General features: G+C 49.3%; 1 protein-coding gene across 1 annotated transcript in view; it reads left to right on the top strand.

Annotated features, from left to right (window-relative positions):
* Positions 1-297: 297 nt before the first annotated feature.
* ADCY9 (adenylate cyclase 9) overlaps positions 298-18773 on the top strand; it is a gene marked incomplete at both ends in the record, with an annotated part of 122639 nt that continues 104163 nt past the window's right edge. Inside the window, one exon of the mRNA XM_080703970.1 lies at positions 298-2002. Within this exon, the coding sequence (XP_080560096.1) occupies positions 298-2002 (1705 nt within the window). The remainder of the gene's footprint in view (positions 2003-18773) is intronic.

Consider the following 18773-nt stretch of genomic DNA (forward strand, 5'->3'; position numbering starts at 1 on the left):
CGGCGTGCGCGGGCCGCGCGTGCGCGCTGCGGCGGGCGCGAGGCGGTGACAGCGAGGGGAGGGCCGAATGGCGGCGGCGGCGGTTCCGACCTGAGGCGGCGGGCGCGGCGCGGCTGCCCGGGGCGGGCGTTCCCGCGGGATGAGGCGCCGCGCGCCGGCCGGGCGGCTGCCGCCCCGAGCGCCCGGGCTCTGAGCCCCTCCGCCGGCCGCAGGCGCCGGGCCGGCCGGGGCGCGGGGCGGGGGCCGCGCGGACTGCCCGCTCTGCCGCAGGTCGCCCCGCGGCCCCGCGGCCGCAACATGGCCTCCTCGCCCCACCAGCAGCTGCTGCATCACCACAGTACCGAGGTGAGCTGCGACTCGAGCGGGGACAGCAGCAGCGTGCGGGTCAAGATCAACCCCAAGCAGCTGTCCTCCGGCAGCCACCCCAAGCACGGCAAGTACAGCATCTCGTCCAGCTGCAGCAGCTCGGGGGACTCGGGGGGCCCGCCCCGGCGCGGGGTCGGCGCGGGCCGCCTGCGCCGGCAGAGGAAGCTGCCGCAGCTGTTCGAGAGGGCCTCCGGCCGCTGGTGGGACCCCCGCTTCGACTCGGTGAACCTGGAGGAGGCCTGCCTGGAGCGCTGCTTCCCGCAGACCCAGCGCCGGTTCCGGTACGCGCTCTTCTACGCGGGCTTCGCCTGCCTGCTCTGGAGCATCTACTTCGCGGTCCACATGCGGTCCAGACTGATGGTCATGGTGGCCCCCGCCCTGTGCTTCCTGGTGGCGTGCGTGGGCTTCTTTCTGTTTACCTTCACCAAGCTGTACACCCGGCATTACGCGTGGACCTCGCTGGCCCTCACCCTGCTGGTGTTCGCCCTGACCCTGGCTGCGCAGTTCCAGGTCGTGACGCCCCTCTCCGGACGCCGCCGCGTCGTCGACAGCTTCAATCACACGCCGCCGGCAGCCCAGCCGGCAGACGCTTGCCTGTCTCAGGTGGGGAGCTTTTCCATGTGCATCGAAGTGCTCTTTTTACTCTACACCGTCATGCATTTACCTCTGTACCTGAGCTTGTTTTTGGGGGTGGCCTACTCCGTCCTCTTTGAGACGTTCGGCTATCATTTCCGAGATGAAGACTGCTTCCCTTCCCCCGGAGCCCGGGCCCTGCACTGGGAGCTGCTGAGCCGGGCCCTGCTTCACCTCTGCATCCACGCCATCGGGATCCACCTCTTCGTCATGTCCCAGGTGAGGTCCAGGAGCACTTTCCTCAAGGTGGGACAGTCCATCATGCACGGGAAAGATCTGGAAGTGGAAAAAGCCCTCAAAGAGAGGATGATTCATTCCGTGATGCCAAGAATCATCGCGGATGATCTCATGAAACAGGGGGACGAGGAGAGTGAGAATTCCGTTAAGCGGCACGCCACCTCCAGCCCCAAGAACAGGAAGAAGAAGTTCTCCATCCAGAAAGCTCCCATAGCATTCCGCCCCTTCAAGATGCAGCAGATCGAAGAGGTCAGCATTCTGTTTGCAGATATTGTGGGCTTCACCAAGATGAGCGCCAACAAGTCTGCGCACGCCCTGGTGGGGCTCCTCAACGACCTCTTTGGCCGCTTTGACAGGCTGTGTGAGGAGACCCGCTGTGAGAAGATCAGCACCCTGGGAGACTGTTACTACTGCGTGGCAGGGTGTCCCGAGCCCCGGGCAGACCATGCCTACTGCTGCATTGAAATGGGCCTAGGCATGATCAAAGCCATCGAGCAGTTCTGCCAGGAGAAGAAGGAGATGGTGAACATGCGCGTCGGGGTTCACACAGGGACCGTCCTGTGCGGCATCTTGGGCATGAGGAGGTTTAAATTTGACGTGTGGTCCAACGATGTGAATTTGGCTAATCTCATGGAGCAGCTGGGAGTAGCCGGCAAAGTACACGTTTCTGAGGCCACTGCAAAATACTTAGATGATCGGTACGAAATGGAAGACGGGAAAGTTACTGAACGCCTCGGCCACAGCGTGGTGGCCGACCAGTTGAAAGGTACGTGCATTTCTTTGCCCCGTTAACTCTCTCACCCATCCCGTTTCTGTTAAATAACAATAATTCTTGAACCCCTTTTCCAGCATCAGTGTCTGGAGGCAGGTCACTGTCTCAGGATACCTGACCAGGGGGAATCTCTGGGTCAGTGTGACTTTTTGTCCAGTGAGTCAAATATCTCACACCTAGTCACCCTGCAGACAGGTGCACTAACACAGTGCTGACCCAGACGAGGCCTTTCGAAGGAAGGAGAGCTTTGAAATTGCACACACCACCGGTCCCCGTGGATGAATCCTCGGGGCATGTCCTGCGAAGGTAAGGGTGTCAGGGCCCTTCAGCAGTCAGCGTTAGCATGTCACTGCGCATGCTTTGCGTCTCATCTGTCACCCTTAAAGCCCATACAGATGTTCCTCTTTCAACAAACTGTGAAGACTAAAACCTTCCTCCCCAGACCTTGTTTTACTTATTAAAAAAAAAAAAAAAAAAAAAAAAGTAGGAATAGGAAGTTGGCTCTGCCGTGTGGGGCCCTCAAGAAGTAGATGGAATTAATACTCTCAGGGTACACTGCCTTTTGCATACGTCTTTTTTATAAAAAAAAAAGTTTGCGCTTTCGACTTTCACCTTTCATTTGGTACTTGTCTTTCCACAAAGACCCCAGCATTTTAGAATATTGAACTTCACCAGCTGCCAGGTAATAAGAAAGGGAAAAAGGCACCCGAGGGGTTCCCCTGCCTCCCTCCCCACCCTCAGATTTGTATTTGGCTTTTTGCCCCTATCTCTGGTCTTCAGCTCTGTAACTGCTGTTCCTGACGTCTTTACTGGGCCGCTTCTTATTTTATTATTTTTTATTTTTATATAGGACAACATTTTCTGAGGTCTGGGAAGTGGGATATAAATCAGTGGGACCGCAACCAAGCATTCCAAGCAGTCTACCCGGTTTTACCCCCTCCTTGCCCCTTCAGACAGTTCTTAGGTTTTACTAAAAATCTTCCGATTGAGGGCAACATCTGTTTTACAAGTATGTAGAGAAAATAACATTGATTTTTAAAAGCCAACGTTTGTAAAGCTGTATTGTACTTTGTGGTGCCCACACGCTGCCTAATTACACAGTTAAAAGCCTCGGGAGAGGGAATCCTCCGGAGGAGAATAGTTTAAATCAGAGACAGCGAAGTGGCTGAGCTTGGGCTCGGGTAGGTTGTGGGCCTCGCAATAATGCTGTACACCCAGTGGGCCTTGTCTGGGTTGGGTCTAAGCTCCCCAGGCCATTTACTTGTTATTTACTTGGCAAGGGTGCTTTATCCTTAAGAATTTGTAGATGTAGTCATAAAATATTTTCACCTGGGAATTCTTGACCTCAAGGGCCTCACATGTTGTGCCGATGAGGTCAGAAACGACACTGCAGTCCACTCGAAAGGTTCTGCTCTAACAAATGTCTCTGATTCGGAGGGCCGCACCTGCTCTGAGCCTGCCGGTGTCGGCGGAGTGGGACGTGGGTGTAATCCTCCTTGACGGTGTGGCATCTCTAGGACCTGGGAGTTACAGGGTCTGTTGGCAGGGATTATGGGCTGGCAGCGGACAGTGGTGCCGGACTGCACTGCATTATATGTAATAATCAGGTATGTTGGGTCAAAGGACAACGACAGCAGTTTTGTAAGCTGTACTTTGTATGGTGTATTACTTGAACTTAAAAATAAAAACAGGTGTAATTATTAAGTGTTAGGAAATGTCCAAGGCATTGAATCTTTGGCCATGCCTATTTTTCTTAATTCTTTGGTGATTTTTACTTTCAATTTATAAATCAAAGACACCACCCCCAAAAAGGGAAATAAAGGAGGAGTTTACTGATTTGTTTTAATACCTCAAATAGTGTAAACTTGTAAAATTAGCTTTTCCTTTAAATGTGTGTACGTTGTACTTACAAAGGAAAAGTTTTAGTACTTCATGAAGGTAGGAAAAGATGCCTTAGCTAAACCATTAGGTTCTTAGTCCAGTACTACCTCCTCTGTTTCCCTGTGACTGATTTTGGATTTTTTCAGCTCATTTTGAAAAACCTCTGTGGACAGGATTCCAATAACAGCATGTGTCTATACAGCTTCCTCCACTTTTTTGAAACTCTCCTAATGGGCAAAGATGTTAACATGAACGGGTAGCCTCTCACGTTTGTCTGTAGAAGCTCCCTTCAACACATGGCTAACCTCAACGTGTGAGACCCATCCCAGCACTCTGTCTTTGGGCCTGTGGCTGATACTTCTTCGTATTATGTCGGGTATTAGCCTTTTTCTCTTGCCCTTTCCTGATAAGAGTTAAAAAGTACCGAACAGAGAACTCTGGAGAAGGAAGCATGAGTAGGATGGGACTGTAGCATTAGCCTGGCAGTGGGAAGGGAAGCTCTCCCGGCTCATTTACGTGGACGAGCTTTGTGGCAGGGCGTTCCAGCATCCCCCACATCCTCCCTCTCTCGTCCACGAGTGCTCCCGCTGTGCCCTGGCCCTGTCACGTGAAGATGGGCCTGTGCATCTCTTGACTTGCTGAGTTCCCAGTGACTGGTCTTGTCATGTGGAGTGTCCGTGAGTTGGGAATGGCGTAGGGAGGGACACGTGTGCGTGGGCCTGAGATGAAGCCGTGGCTCTTCAGGTGGGCGGAGAAGCGCAGTGGGTATGGAGTCGACAGCATGAGCAGAGGCTCGGAGTTGTGTTTCTTGATGGGGTTGGGCACTTGTACAGAGCTCATCAGGACGAGGAAGCCTGGAGGAGCATGAGAAGAGCTTTGGATTTGATCCTGAGCAGTGTCAGTGGTCAGATCACTTAAGCACAAGGCCTCAGCGATCCGATCTGAAGTTTTACTTATTTTTATTTTACTTTTTTTTTTTTTGCAGAACTGGGGATGGAACCCAGGGGCATTCTACCTCCAAGTTACACCCCAGCCCTATTTTTTATTCTTTATTTTGAAACTGGGTCTCACTGAGTTGCAGAGGGCCTCACTAAGTAGCAGAGGCTGGCCGTGAACCCGGATCCTCCTGGCTCATCCCAGGTTCTGGGATTCCAAGCGTGCGCCTCTGATCTGCAGCTTTAGAAAGCTCACTCTTTCAGTTCAAGGGAGTGCGGCCCGGAAAGGAATCTGGAATGGACCTGGAGCTGTCTGAGCCCATCCCAGGTAGAGTGGTGACCTGAACAAAAGTGACCGCGGCCGCACAGAGGTGGGCAGGTGCGAGTGGCGTTAGGTCCTCCACGCGGGACTTAGTACTGGCGGGAGGGGCTCGGGGGTCTGCATGGGACATGGCTTTTTAGCTTTCTAGAACTGACCCGGAGATGGTGGAGTCAGGGGGAGTTGCGATGTCTTTGACGTGGTGGTGGAGATTCCAGGGATGTGAGTGGAGAGTGCAGGATCCGGCTGCAGAAGGTGAGACAGCCTGGAGCCTCTGGCTTGTGCACTAGTTCGTTCATTCATTCATTCATTCATTCACTCACTCATCAGTTCCTTTCTTCTGTTCTAGGCACAGTTCTGGGGATACAGCAATATTAAAATAGACAAAAATTCCTGCCCTCATAGTACGGAGTAGGAATTTTCAATTAATAATTGTCTTCCCAATAGGGGAATTCCAAAATAGAGTCAATAGGGGAATCCAGCAGTAAACACGCAGCTACAGCATTTGTTTTATGTTTGGTTCTGAAGAGAAAGCCAAGCAGGAAGAGGGACTGGAGTGTGTGTGTGCGCGTGCGTGTGTGAAATCTTAGAACCCGGCATGGCAGTGCACTTCTGTAATCCCAGTACTTGGGAGGCTGAGACAGGAGGATCACAGGTTCAAAGCCAGCCTTAGCAACTTAGTGAGGCTTCAGCAACTTAGCAAGACCCTGTTTCCAAATAAAAAATATAATAGTGCTAGAACGGGAGTGTAGCACAGAGATAGAACACCACTGGTTTCAATTGCCAGCGATCCCTCAGGAAAGAAAAAAAGAAAGAAAAGGCAAAGAAACCTTGGATAGGGTGGCCAGCATTTGGGATGACCCCGATGCCCATGGGGGCCTGGCCGTTCTTTTCTGCCATGGTCCGTGACCAGGAAGATGAGGAGAAGTATTCAGAGTTGTTGATTTTTCCTTTCCTAGATGTCTCAGTCACAGGGACAGAAAGTGAAACTTCGAAAACATTTCCAGCTGTCTTCGCCTCCCCCCATAGATATTAGGGAGATAGAACCAAGATGCTCAGTCCCTCCGAGTCAGCACGAATGATTACATCTTTGTGGAAAGGAATGTCTGGCAGCAGTCACGTTGCTAGATGTAGAGACTAAAAAGACTTTCCCCTGGCCGCGCTGGGGCCGAGGCGCCCTTGGGGAGAGCCGCAGATGAATTGCCATCTCCTGGCCACCTCGGTGACTGAGGCCTCACCTGCCGGGTAGCTTCTAGAAGAGCTCCTGCATAGCCCCTGCCAGGGACCGAGGCTCTGCTTGGTCCTTGGCCAGCAGCTGCCCACACTGAGGCCTGGGCTCCTGTTGCCCCTGACAGCCACGCGCCCTCCCCGGGTGCTGGCTCTGGGTGCCCCTCCCTGCTCAGGTGCTTCCCAAGCTCCCTCCGTCGCGCCCGCCGAGGCTCCTTCCAACCTGGGCACGCACAGCTGACTCCACCTTCCCTCCTGGAACTTCCGCGCTCACCAGCATTCTTGAAAGCGGTCCCTGGTGAGTGCTGAAACACAGCCTCTTGGGCAACAAGTGGCAGAGATAAGATGAAGCAGAAAATGTGGCTTGACAACCGGGATGCGCCAACACCGGCCACAGAGGCCACGTTCAGGAAGCCTGTGATAGCTCTCACAAGCTCGAGGGCACGGCACGCGGCTTTCACCAAGTCGCACGTCGCTGTTAGTACTGAAGACAAGGTTTTGAAAAGGATTAGCCTTGGTGAAGACACTTAAGGATAAGATTTGCTGAACTGCAGGTGTGGTGCCGGAGAAGGAAAATATTCAGGTAGAATTATAAAAAAAAGGGGAAAATTACAAGCAAATAGAGAAAGGAAAGACGTGTTAGGGTTCTTGTCGACTCACCAGCCTAGGTCAGATAGTAATTGTGACTGCCTGAGGGACCTGTCCCCTGCCCACTTTATTGTGGAATAATAATCTTGCCAAAAAGAATTGATTTTTCCATGGATGAGTGCTTGAATGTGTGCGAGCCAGCGTGCGCCTGCATTCCTCTCTGGGTAGTGATCTCAGCGTCAGTGTGTCTGTTGGATTTGATATCGTGATGTATGGCCATTCTCACCCAGGGTCTGCAGGCCCAGCCTCCTGTGGTCGTAGGACTGCTGAAGTCCTACAACAGAGAACCGGCCGGAGACCGTGTCCACCGTCTGCGCCTGGCCACATTTGTACTTTGCACAGGAGACACATAAAGCCCTCTTCCCACGGCGTCTAGCATCCCTGGAGGGAATCTGATAAAGGGACGCAAGGTTTGGAAGCAGGAAGGGGCTGGCATGTGAATTCTACACTGGCTGGTCTCAGATGTTGCTAAGAGCAAAGAGAAGGAACCGAGCCACGCCAGAGGAAGCCTCGCTTTGGCGACGGCCAGGCCTGCACGGGCTGAGGGAGACGGGCCGGGAGGCATCCCCTAGACAGGCAGCGACCTCGTCCTCAGTCTGCTGAGGCCCGCTGCGCCAGCCCGACCCGAGGCGAAAAGAAACTGTACTGTATAAAATGTGCTTGATCTTGGAAGTCAGGTTTTTATTGTGTTTCTTCAGCATTTGCCAGCATCGTACTGGTAAAAAGTGCCCAGCGTCCTCTCCACAGAGAAGTGGGGAGGCTCCCTTTCTGGGAGCAGGCAGGAACACAGCCGGCCCCTGCAGTGATAGCCATAGAAGCAGTCCAGGCGCAGGAGGCGGGGAGCCAGGCTGGGGAGCTTTGAGAGCGGGGTGAGTCCTGGCCCCAGCGCAGGTCTCAGAAAAACTTGTTGGTCTCGGGGACTCCTTCACACTCCTGAAAATAGTGGGGACACTAAGAAGCTTTCATTTAGATATCTATTGATGCTGACCAAATTAGAAACTGAAACAAACTCAGACATTTAAATAAGTAGTTCCAGCCGGGCGTGGTGGTGCACAACTTGTCAACCCTGCTCTTGGGAGGCTGAGACAGGAGGATGGCACAGATTCGAAGCCAGCCTCAGCTACTTAGTGAGACCCTGTTTCCAAGTAAAGTATAAAATAGGTCTGGGAGTATAGCCCGGAGGTAGAAAGCCTCTGGGTTCTACCCCCAGTACCACACATACACACACACACACACACACACACACACACACACACACACGTAGTTCCTTAATTCATTTCAAAATAATAGTAAGCCTATAGTACCCACTGCATGTTACTGTAAACATTTTAATAAAAGTAATTATTTTTAAAAAAATAATCATGATTTTGAAAGCAGAAAGAAATGTGGTGAGAGGAGAGATGGCACTTTACATTTTTACCAGTCTGTTTAATGTTTGTATTATTCAAAAATGGACTTTTAAAAATTGTAAAATATACAGAATGGAACTGTGCCACTCTAACTGTCCAGTGCATCACTGGATTTCCTTAACTGACTGTTGAAGGCTGTATAGAAAACCTGACTTTACACAGGTGTGTGGTTGGAAAGTTTAGGGTTCTTTGCTGCTGCACTAGCACCCAACCAGAGGTACTTTCTTTTTGAGGGGGCACTAGAGATTGAAACCAGGGGTATTCTACTTCTCAGCTACACCCACAGCTCTTTTAAATTTATTGTTTTGAAACAGGGTCTTACTAGGTTGCTGAGGTCTTCACTAAGTAGCTGAGGCTGGCCTTAAACCTGTGATCTTCCTGTCTCAGCCTCCCAAGTAGTGGGATTGCAAGTGTGCGCCACCACGCCCAGCCCCACTGGATTCTTGAATGGATCTTCTCTCCAGGTATGATTTTTTTTTTTTTTTTTTTTTTTTTTTTTTTTTTGTGGTACGGGTGCTTTCTACCTCCCAGCTATACTCCCAGACCTATTTTATATTTTATTTGGAAACAGGGTCTAAGTTGCGGAGGGCCTAAGTAGCTGAGGCTGGCTTTAAACCTACGTGATCCTCCTGTCTCAGCCTCACAAGAACTGGGATTGCAAGCGTGCGCCACCACGCCCGGCTCCCAGGTATGATTTTATATCATTCATTTGGAGCGTCCTGGTTTCTTGAGTTATGCAGATGTTCCACATGGGGATATCTGGAAGGCCTTTAGATATTGGGTGCACTCCTCCTTCACAGTGGCTGATAAAAGTTTTCTAAAATTCCAGTTTTCATTTGAAAGTTTGGCTTTAGCAACAGATACCGTGAGTTGCCCTTCTTGAAGTGACAGGCTCATTCCGTGCGTTTCTCAGGCCCGGCTTCCAGCCCCCGAGGCTGAGTGACCGCAGCTTGGCTGCAGGTCTGGTGCACATGCGTCCCGTGAACAGAGCTGCTGCTGGCGCTCGCAGCCCCCGCTGTGTCTCCCGACAGCTGTGGGCCTTGCGTGTGCACCCTGGGCTGTAGGCCTGTCGCACAGTTTATTACACAGGCTATTACAAAGACACGTACTCAAGGCTGAGATTTAGCACAGACATTAATCTTTACGGCTTCATCAAGGACGTTCTCCACTGAAGCCGTTTCCCTCCTGCAGGTGTGCGGTGGTCACAAATGCAGAGATGACCAGTGCGGGTTTTTTTTTTTTTTTTTTTTTTTTGGTACTGGGGTTCCTGGAAGCCATTCTACCTCCGGGCTACACTCCCAGACCTATTTTTACATTTTTATTTGGAAACGGTCTCCTGAGCCAGCGCGCACGGCTGGCTTCGAACCTGCGCGATCCTCCTGTCTCTGCCTCCCAAGCGCGGGGATTACAAGCGTGTACCACCACACCCGGCGACCAGTGCGGGTTTTGTGCCTCCGCCCAGAGCGGCCTTTGGGCATTGGCAGTTTTAACTCCTACCTTTTGTACCATGACTGTGTGTCAACGCTGAAAAAGGAAAATAGTGTTACAGTAAAAGTAGTTTTGACCTCACAAATGCTCTGCAAAGGCCAGAGGAATCGCTGGGGGCCCTGGAATGCCACTGTGAAAAGTTCTCTGAGCTGAGACAGGAAGATGGACCATTTTGTATGTACCACCCAGACATGCATGATCTTGGATAGAAGACAACTCACAGTGCAGTTATAGCAGACATCTCACGTTATTGTGGAGGTAGCAAGTGACGTGGGTTTAAAAATAAACTTTTTCTCACCCAGTCCTTAAAACTCCTTTGTGATCCTGCCAGATCATCGTTACTGGCGTTCAGGGTTCAAGATAAGGAACATCAGCTTCGTCAGCTTTTTCTGACGTGCTTACCCGTTGGCAGTGTGAGTTGGTGGCTAGGTGCGTGGGGTTGGTCTCCACGGCTTTTGGATTCAACTCTCAGTTCCACAGTTTCCGAGCTGTGGCCCCTTGGACCAGCGGCCTCGTGGACAGAGGCACTACAGTGTCAGGAGCGGCAGAACCTTTTGGCAGAGGGCGGCGGGGAGAATCAGCAGAGGAAATTGGAGCAGAGCACCTATTAGCATAGTGACTGGGTTGCAGCCACCACTCAGTCACCAGGAGCACTCTCCACCCAGGCAAGTCACATTTTGTACTGCACCGAGGCTGTTTCTTTTCTCCTGTGTCTGTGTGAGGCACTTCTCGTACAATGTGGTGCTGAAACCCAGCGCACACCAGGGACTGTGATTGTGTCAGCTTCTCGAATTAAGAAGGGCAAGTGTCCAAAATCGCAAACACTGATAGCTTGTCCTGGTTAGACTGTAGTTGGAGGGCTTGGCAGCTTCTTTATGGAAAACCCCGGGGAGCTCGGGCAATATTGCCCTTGGGTTGCTTCAGGTCCCCGGAGCTTTGAGGTGCTTATGATGATACAGCCCTTGCTCGCTGAGAGATGATGGGAAAATCCCTAGCTTTGCGACCCTGGGGAGACTGGCTGAGGTTTGAACTAGAGTGGTTATTCTTCTAGAAACCCGTTTGTTTATTCACTAAATATTGAATGAGTTCCCACCACTTGGGAGGCCTGGACAAGGCTGTGGAGGTAGAGCCGTGGCCCTGCCCCCGTGGAGTGTATAGCCTGGAAGGGCAAGGCGACACTGATCATCAGCTACACAAATGTGCACCTGAGGGACTGACTGTATTATGAAAAGGCTGGAGGTAAAACCTTACTATCTCCACTTGATAGGTAAGGGAGCTGAAGCACAGTGAGGTTCACTCGCTTGTGATGGTTGCGCAGCCAGAAAGAGCCGTGAAGTGGTGGAGCCAGTATTTAAACCCAACAACGACTGTATTAGAAATACTATTACCACTTCATAGAACTTTTGCGAGGATTAAGTGCTAAGTATATGTTGCACGCTTAGAGAAGCACTTGGCACATCCTAACTCAGTAGAGAATAGATTCACTAGCCAGTGTTGTTGAAAGTGGGGATAATTTTCTTAGCAGCAACAGACAAAACGACCATACCTGTCTCTAGCTCCTTCCCATTCTTACAACACTGTTATGCACACTCCTTGTCCAGCCGCAGAGAAGCCTTAGGGCCACGGACATGTGTGTGTTTGGAGGTTTATATTTCCTTGGCTTCATTCTTTTATATACTGGTTTTCAGACTGGCTTGGTTCCTAACCTTCAAAGGTAACCAGTTGCTTTCTTTAAGAATCCAGATGGACTCTTGGGTTTTACCTTGTGTAGTGTATTTTTTTGTGTGTTTTTTTTGTGGTACTGGGGGTGAAACCCAGGGGCTTTTCTACCCCTAGGCTATACTCCCAGACCTATTTTATACTTTATTTGGAAACAGGATCTCACTAAGTTGCTGAGAGCCTCACTAAGTAGCTGAGGCTGCTTCGAACCTGTGTGATCCTCCTGTTTCAGCCTCCCAAACGCGGGGATTACAACTTGTGCCATCACAACCGGCTTCTTTCTTCCTTCTTTTCCCTCCCTTCCTTCCTTCCTTCCTCTCTTTCTCTCTCTCTTTCTCTCTTCTTTCTTTTTTTGTGGTACTAAGGATTGAACCCAGGGAAATTCTTCCTCAAAACTACCCCCCAACCCTATTTTTTATTCTTTAATCTTTAACAGGTGGTCTCACTAAATTGTGGAGGGCCTCACTAAGTAGCCAAGGCTGGCCGCGAACCTGTGATCCGTCTATCTCAGCCTCCCAAGTACTGGGATTACAAGTGTGCGGCACCACGGCTGGCCAGCTCTTTTGTTTTTGATATTGAGATTGTCCCATCTTGGGCCATAGGGGCCCCTCTAGGCTGCCCCCAAGTCTGTTTTATGCAACCCCCATGGTCTTTGATAGTTTTTGTCCTCAGTTTGTGCATATTTAAGGATCAGAGAAATTATAGGCATTGAAATCTCATTAATTTGGGTTTTATGAAATGTTTATCCAGAGAGACAGAGCTAAAGCTTACCCTCTCCTATTTTGAAAAGAAAGTGGCATGTGCTTGTTTATGAAGGAGGAAGCCACAGGGCAGGGCTGCACGCACCCGCGCCCCCTGGGAGCGCTGACTGCACTGTCACGGGTCGGCATGTGGCGCCGATTTTCATGGGATCCTCCACCAGTCGTGCCTGTGTAGAGCAGTAAAGAGGAAGAAAGCCTAAGCCCAAGGAGAGACGACCTGTCTGCAGGCGGAGGCGTGTCTCCCGCCAGCAGGCCGCGGCTCCAGGACAGCTGAGAGGGTTCCAGGAGACCAGCCCCAGGAATTCCCTCCGCGGACCTTGCTCTCCACAGTGCCTTCTAGAAGGAAGCCTGGCCACTTGCCTTTCTCTCGGGCGCCACGCGTGTGTGGCTGGTTTTGTGCATGGTCTTTCCCACTGTTTCAGGGTGTCTCGGGGGGGGGGGGGACTCGTACTTCTCACGAGCTGCCGTGGCCTAGGCAGGAGCGTGGCCTGCGTGTGGTAGGTGTTCAGTAAGGCGGTCACGCTTCATCTGCGGGTTCTGCGCTATCCGTGGAGAATACTGAGAAAAAGAATTGTATCAGTACTGAACAAGTACAGTCTTCCCTGCCCCTATTCCCTAAATAATACCATGTAACGACTCTTTAAGTAGCACTTACATTATATTGGGTATTAAAAGTAATGTAGAAGAGGGGCAGGGTCCTCCACGCCTGGAATTCCAGTACTTGGGAGGCTGAGACAAAAGGTTTGCAGGTTCGAGGCCAGCCTCAAAAGCAAAGCCAAACCTTGTTACAAAATAAAAAATAAAATCGGGCTGGGGGTGTATGGCTTGGAGATACAATGTCCCTGGGTTCAATCCCCAGTACCAAAAAAGAAAAAAAAGTAACCTAAAGATGATTCAAGGGATGAGGAGGATGTGCCCGGGTTATACACAGACACTGTGGTATTTCATTTAAGGGACTGGAACATCACAGATATTGGTATCCATGGGGATCCTAAAGCCAACCCCCCACAAATACCGAGCGATAATTGCAATTACATTATCAAAGTAAGCATTAAAAGTACTCACCCTCCACGTATGGGCACTCTGCTGTGTGTAGACCGCCCTACAGACATCCACACAGAGTAAACTGGACAGGAAGGAGCTGGCGCAGGCTGGGTAGCACCAGGAGCGGTTGGGGCGGGCCCGACACCCCTGGAGCCCGTGGGAGTGCTGGGGAGAGCCTGGAGTGAGGAGCCCGGTGCTCATTTGGGGCCCAGAAGAGGTGGGGTGAATGGCTCAGTTTGGGCAGTTATCTCAAAGCTTTTTAAAATGGAGGTTTCAAGAACTGTATTTAGCTTTAATAGTACTACAGCGCCTGATAAATCTTATTTATCATTTATGTACATGGAAACCCAGCAAATCGTGTTTTTTCTGTGGTACCGGGGATGGAATCCAGGGGCATTCTACCTCTGAGCAACATCCCTAGCCCTATTTTTTATTCCTTATTTTGATACAGGGTCTCACTGAGTTGCAGAGGGCCTCACTAAGTAGCTGAGGCTGTCTGTGAACCCAGATCCTCCTGTCTCAGCCTCCCCAGTGCTGGGTTGACAAGCGTGCCCACCATGCCCCGCTCCAGCATACCCTTTTTGGGTAAAGCCCAAGGGTTGTCTTTGTGTATGACTTCCAGGGTTTTTGTGTAATGCTGTTAAATTCTGTTAATTTTTTTTCTTCCAAAGAAAAATGTGGCATAGAAAACAGTTTTGAATTACTTATTTTGGTGTTTGAGTTTTTGGGGAAATATTAATTTCATTTTTTACAGTCTATTGTGAGGGAGAGGAAGAGAACCTACAGGTATGTGGTTTATTTTCTTGTATGTGGATGTTAGAATATAATACACAGCGAAGGCTGTTTTAAGTGAAAGGATTTTTTATTTGTTTTTGCATGTTGGCTCGGTTAGTTTTACCCTATTAAGTGTTACTATTTACAGTCTGGATGACATTGTGTTTTGTAACTTTATAACGAAGTTTTCTTCCCCCTGAGAAAACGCTGCTGCTGTCGCTTGTGGTTATTAATGCTATTTTTATTTTGCCAATGAGCTGCCTAAAAACTGAGGCTGGGGTGGGTTTCTGAAAGGAAAGCACTGTTGCGGTATTTTCTTATTTGTAAAAATAAACATTTTTCATAGATTAGCTTTTCACCTTACGATCTTTTTCCTGCCAACAAGTTCAGCACAGTGGGGTAGAGATCTTTCTGGTTTCGCCTAATCTCCCTGGTTCTCAGGTTCCTTGTCTTGGTGAAATGTAAACTTTGAACTAGATGTACTTCAAGGTCTTAGCCGTTTTCTAAGAATAGCCGAGATTCCCTCACGGTTGACAAACAGTGCTTTTCTTAATATGAAGAAGTGGTTTCCCCTTTGTCCATTTGTTGAAACTACAAACCCTCATTTAGACAGATTTAGCATAGGGAAACTCAGATTTCCAGACCACTAAATTACAGGGTACGTGTGAGATTCGTAACTTTATAAAGGGTTCTTTAGTTCCTTTAAATATGAATAAGGTTGAATTCTAGAAGTGTAACTTGCGCACGGTTTTTCAGGATCAGACTTGTATAAAGCGGGGTGTTGCTGGAGGAACCCCGCTTGGTTTAGAGAGTCTGAGAAACGCTTTTGAAATACGTGGAGAAACGTGAAGTGAGCGCCTTGTCACGGGCCTCCTTCCCCCTCACGCACGCCATGCTGGAGGACGGACGCCTTGGCCAGCTCTTCAGCGGGCCTGCGCTGCCTGGGCTGGCAGCCTCGCACCGGTGCTCCCTCGTGGGGCGCCCTGCTGGTGGGGAGCTCCTGGTCGCTCACCGTCCCTGGGCTGTGCTCCTAGGCGGCCCCACGTGAACTCGGAACCCTTGGACGTTATAAAGGTTTATACGGCTTTCTTTGTGTATGTTGCTTTACTAAGACCACAGAGCAGAACATTCGGTCCCCTGTCATCCCCTCCTCTCCCTCCTTCCTTCCTGCCTGTGTTCCACCAGCCCTCATTTCGGTCTTCTTTGTTCCAGTCTCTCTCCCGTCTCTTCGGTTCTCCGAGCTCTCCCTTCTGCTCACGTGATGAACGTGTGAGGCCTCGCAGGCAGCTTTTGCCTGGGTGAGAAGATACCTAGCTTCGCTCAGCATCTCGGGCTGGGTGCCTGTGACCTCGGCTTTGTTTTCTGGCTGTTTACTTTCCTCCTCCCTTTTTCCTTACTCTTTCTCTCCTCCCTTCCTCCTGACAGGGTCTTGCTAGGTTGCCCAGGCTGGCCTCAAACTCTCCATCCTCCTGCCTCAGCCTCCCAAGCACCTGGTATCAGAGGTGTGCGCCCTTACACCGCCAAGCTTTCGCTCTTCTTTTATGGTAATTTGAGTGTGGACCTTTTTCCTCACTGGGGTTCTTATCCTTTCTTAAAAAACAGAAGAAGCGTGCAGCAAGTAATGTAACATTTGTTGTTAGGTTACCTACAGAGCTGTGGAAATAAAGTAGGAAGGGGGAAAGCCCGACTTGGTCCTAAAAGGTAGTGTGTTACCTGACCCGCCGGAGACTCCCCGAGAAGGCCCAGGTCCCGCCGTAGCTGCCGGCAGCGACTGTTACAGCCTGCCCGACTCAGCTCCCGAGGGCTAGTGACTGAGCTGAGAGCTCAGGGCTACTACGCAGGCTTTTCAGAGGACCTTTTTGTTTCTCACACGTTGTAGCGAATTTCTCGGCTGGGATAACGTGATGCAGTGTTCTTTCTGGCTTCTGAAAGAAACTGTGAGTGTGAGAGCTGATGGTTTTAAGATGTCCCTTCGCCTTTGGAGTTCAAATGGAAACGTTTACTTTCATAGCTCTGGCCATACTGTTGCTTTATTTAGTAGCTATTAAATTTCCACTTCTGCACTCCCTTGGAGGTGTATTAGGCTTGCAAAGGCTTCTGTTTCTTCCAACAGCATTGCCTATGGCTGCGAAGCTTTCCTGAGCAAGGAATACCAGCAAGGTGCTTAGTCTGAGTGATCATTTTAAGCCATTCTTTGATTTATTTTACTTTTTCATGACAGCTTTTTTTGAGATATACATCACATACCATGAAATTCACTCATTTAAAGTACACAGTTGTTTTTTAGTGTACTGATAGACCTGTACAACCATCACCACAATTAATTTTCTGATACGATAATTGCCCTAAAAGAAACCCTGTAGCCAGGCATGGTGGTGCGCACTTGGAACCCCAGTATCGGGAGGCTGACACAGAAGGCCTGTAGATTTGCCTCAGCAACTTAGTGAGGCTGTCAGCAACTTAGCAAGACTTTGTTTTCAGATAAAAACTAAAATAGGGCTGGGATGTAGCTCAGCGGTAGAATGGCCCTGGGTTCAATTCCCAGTCACACACACACACACATACACACACACACACACACACACACACACACACACCCTATCCCCATCAGCAGGCGGTCTCCATTCCCCCTGATGGCTGCCTGGACGTTCAGCAGCGCTGCACCGGTGTCTGGCTTCTGTCTGGTCAGGTGTTCTCGAGGCTGGCACATGTGGCCGCATGCCCGTGCCTCGCCCCTTCTCACGGCCACCCAGCATGTGGACAGACCACACTTTATGTATCCAGTTTAGTTGATGGAAAGGGACTCTTTGAAAACCAAAAATCAAGCAAATTGAAGATAAGTTGAAATGATAAAAAAACCTTCCATTTAATAATATCCTCTGACTAAACTTTAGCCATTTCATTTTCATTAGTGTTTCTCTCTCTCTCTGTCTCTCTCTCTCTTTTTTTGTGGTACTGGGGACAGAACCCAGGGGGATTCTACCTCCCAGCTACACCCCCTGCCCTATTTTTTTTATTCTTTATTTTGAAACTGGGTCTCACTGAGTTGCAGAGGACCTCACTGAGTAGTTGAGGCTGTCCGCGAACCCTGATCCTCCTGTCTCAGCCTCCCGAATGCTGGGATTACAAGCGTGCCCACCACACCTGGCCATTTTCATTAGTGTTTATAAGCTTTCGCAAAAGGCATGCATTATAATTTGATGTCAAATTATAGAACAAGTTTAGTTAGTTTTTTAACAGCTAGCTTCTTTTCCAGGCTTGCTTCAATTTAATTAACTATTGAATTCCATTCAATTAACTATTGAATTCTAAAAAGTTGAGTCAGTATTTTAACTTTTTAACAGCTAGCCTCTTTTCTAGACATGCTTCTTTCCTTTTTCTCCCCGATCAGTTCCTTAGGAGAAGGCTTCAGGAGGAGATATGGTTGAATAGGAAACCAGCCTCACTTGATATGTTGTTAGTTATAAATGCCAACTAAGTCTGTTTGGATGGTTGAGTTTTCTTCTTCTTTGCGGTATTGGGCATGAAACCCAGGGGCATCGACCTCCGAGCTCCACCCCCTATTTTTTATTCTTTATTTAGAAACAGGGTCTCACTGAGTTGCAGAGGGCCTCACTTAAGCAGCTGAGGCTGTTCGCGAACTGCGATCCTCCGGTCTTCACCTCCCAAATGCTGGGATTACCAGCGTGCACCACCACGCCGGGCTTTTATTCTTTATTTTGAAACAGGGTCTCACTGAGTTGCAGAGGGCCTCACTAAGTAGCTGAGGCCATCTGGGAACTTGATTTTCCTGTCTCGGCCTCCCATATGCTGGGATCACAAGCGTGCGCCACCGCGCCCAGCTAAGTTTTTATTTTATTTTTCCTACTTCTTTGTGTGTGTATGGTGTTGGTGGCGCTGGAATCCTGGGCCTCGTGCATACTAGGCAAGTGCTCTACCACGAAGCCACATCCCCAGCCACCGGATATTTGAGTTTTTTGAAGAGTTGAGGATTTTCCCTGTTAGTCAATCATCAGAAATTTTCTTCTTTGAACCCATTTAAACATTTGTTTTCACATTTCTGAAATGTAGGAAAAAATTTCTTCCTCTCATAAAAATGAAATATGCCAGATAAAATTAATTTTCTTGATGATTTAGTTACTTTTACCACTTATTTTGCTTTTACTAATTATAGCAACTTTCTTGTAAAAACAGATTTTTTTGCTTTGCTTTAAGTAAACCTAAATTGCTCTGTTTTCCTAGTTGTTACATCTTAGAATCATTTTAATAATTATCTTTCTGCGTGTCTTCTTGCTCACGTAGCTGTTAGTATGTTTTCCTATAACAGATTTGCTTTGATTTTTGCTTTGTTCCATAAAAACACAATAGAAACATACAATCAACAGTGTTAACCCTACAGATACAGTTTGATTAAAAGCACTTCTAAGAATTGGGTCTTTATGAAGTTTTGGCTGTCAGCTATTTTCTGAATAAATGAGGTTGCTAGTTCAGGACGAGTAAGATGTTGGTAGAGTTATTTTTAGCATATTTTTAAAGGAGAGGAGGAAGAGAAAGAAATTT

The sequence above is a fragment of the Muscardinus avellanarius genome, assembly GCF_963383645.1.
Source record: "Muscardinus avellanarius genome assembly, chromosome: 10".
In the NCBI taxonomy this organism is placed as follows: Eukaryota; Metazoa; Chordata; class Mammalia; order Rodentia; family Gliridae; genus Muscardinus; species Muscardinus avellanarius.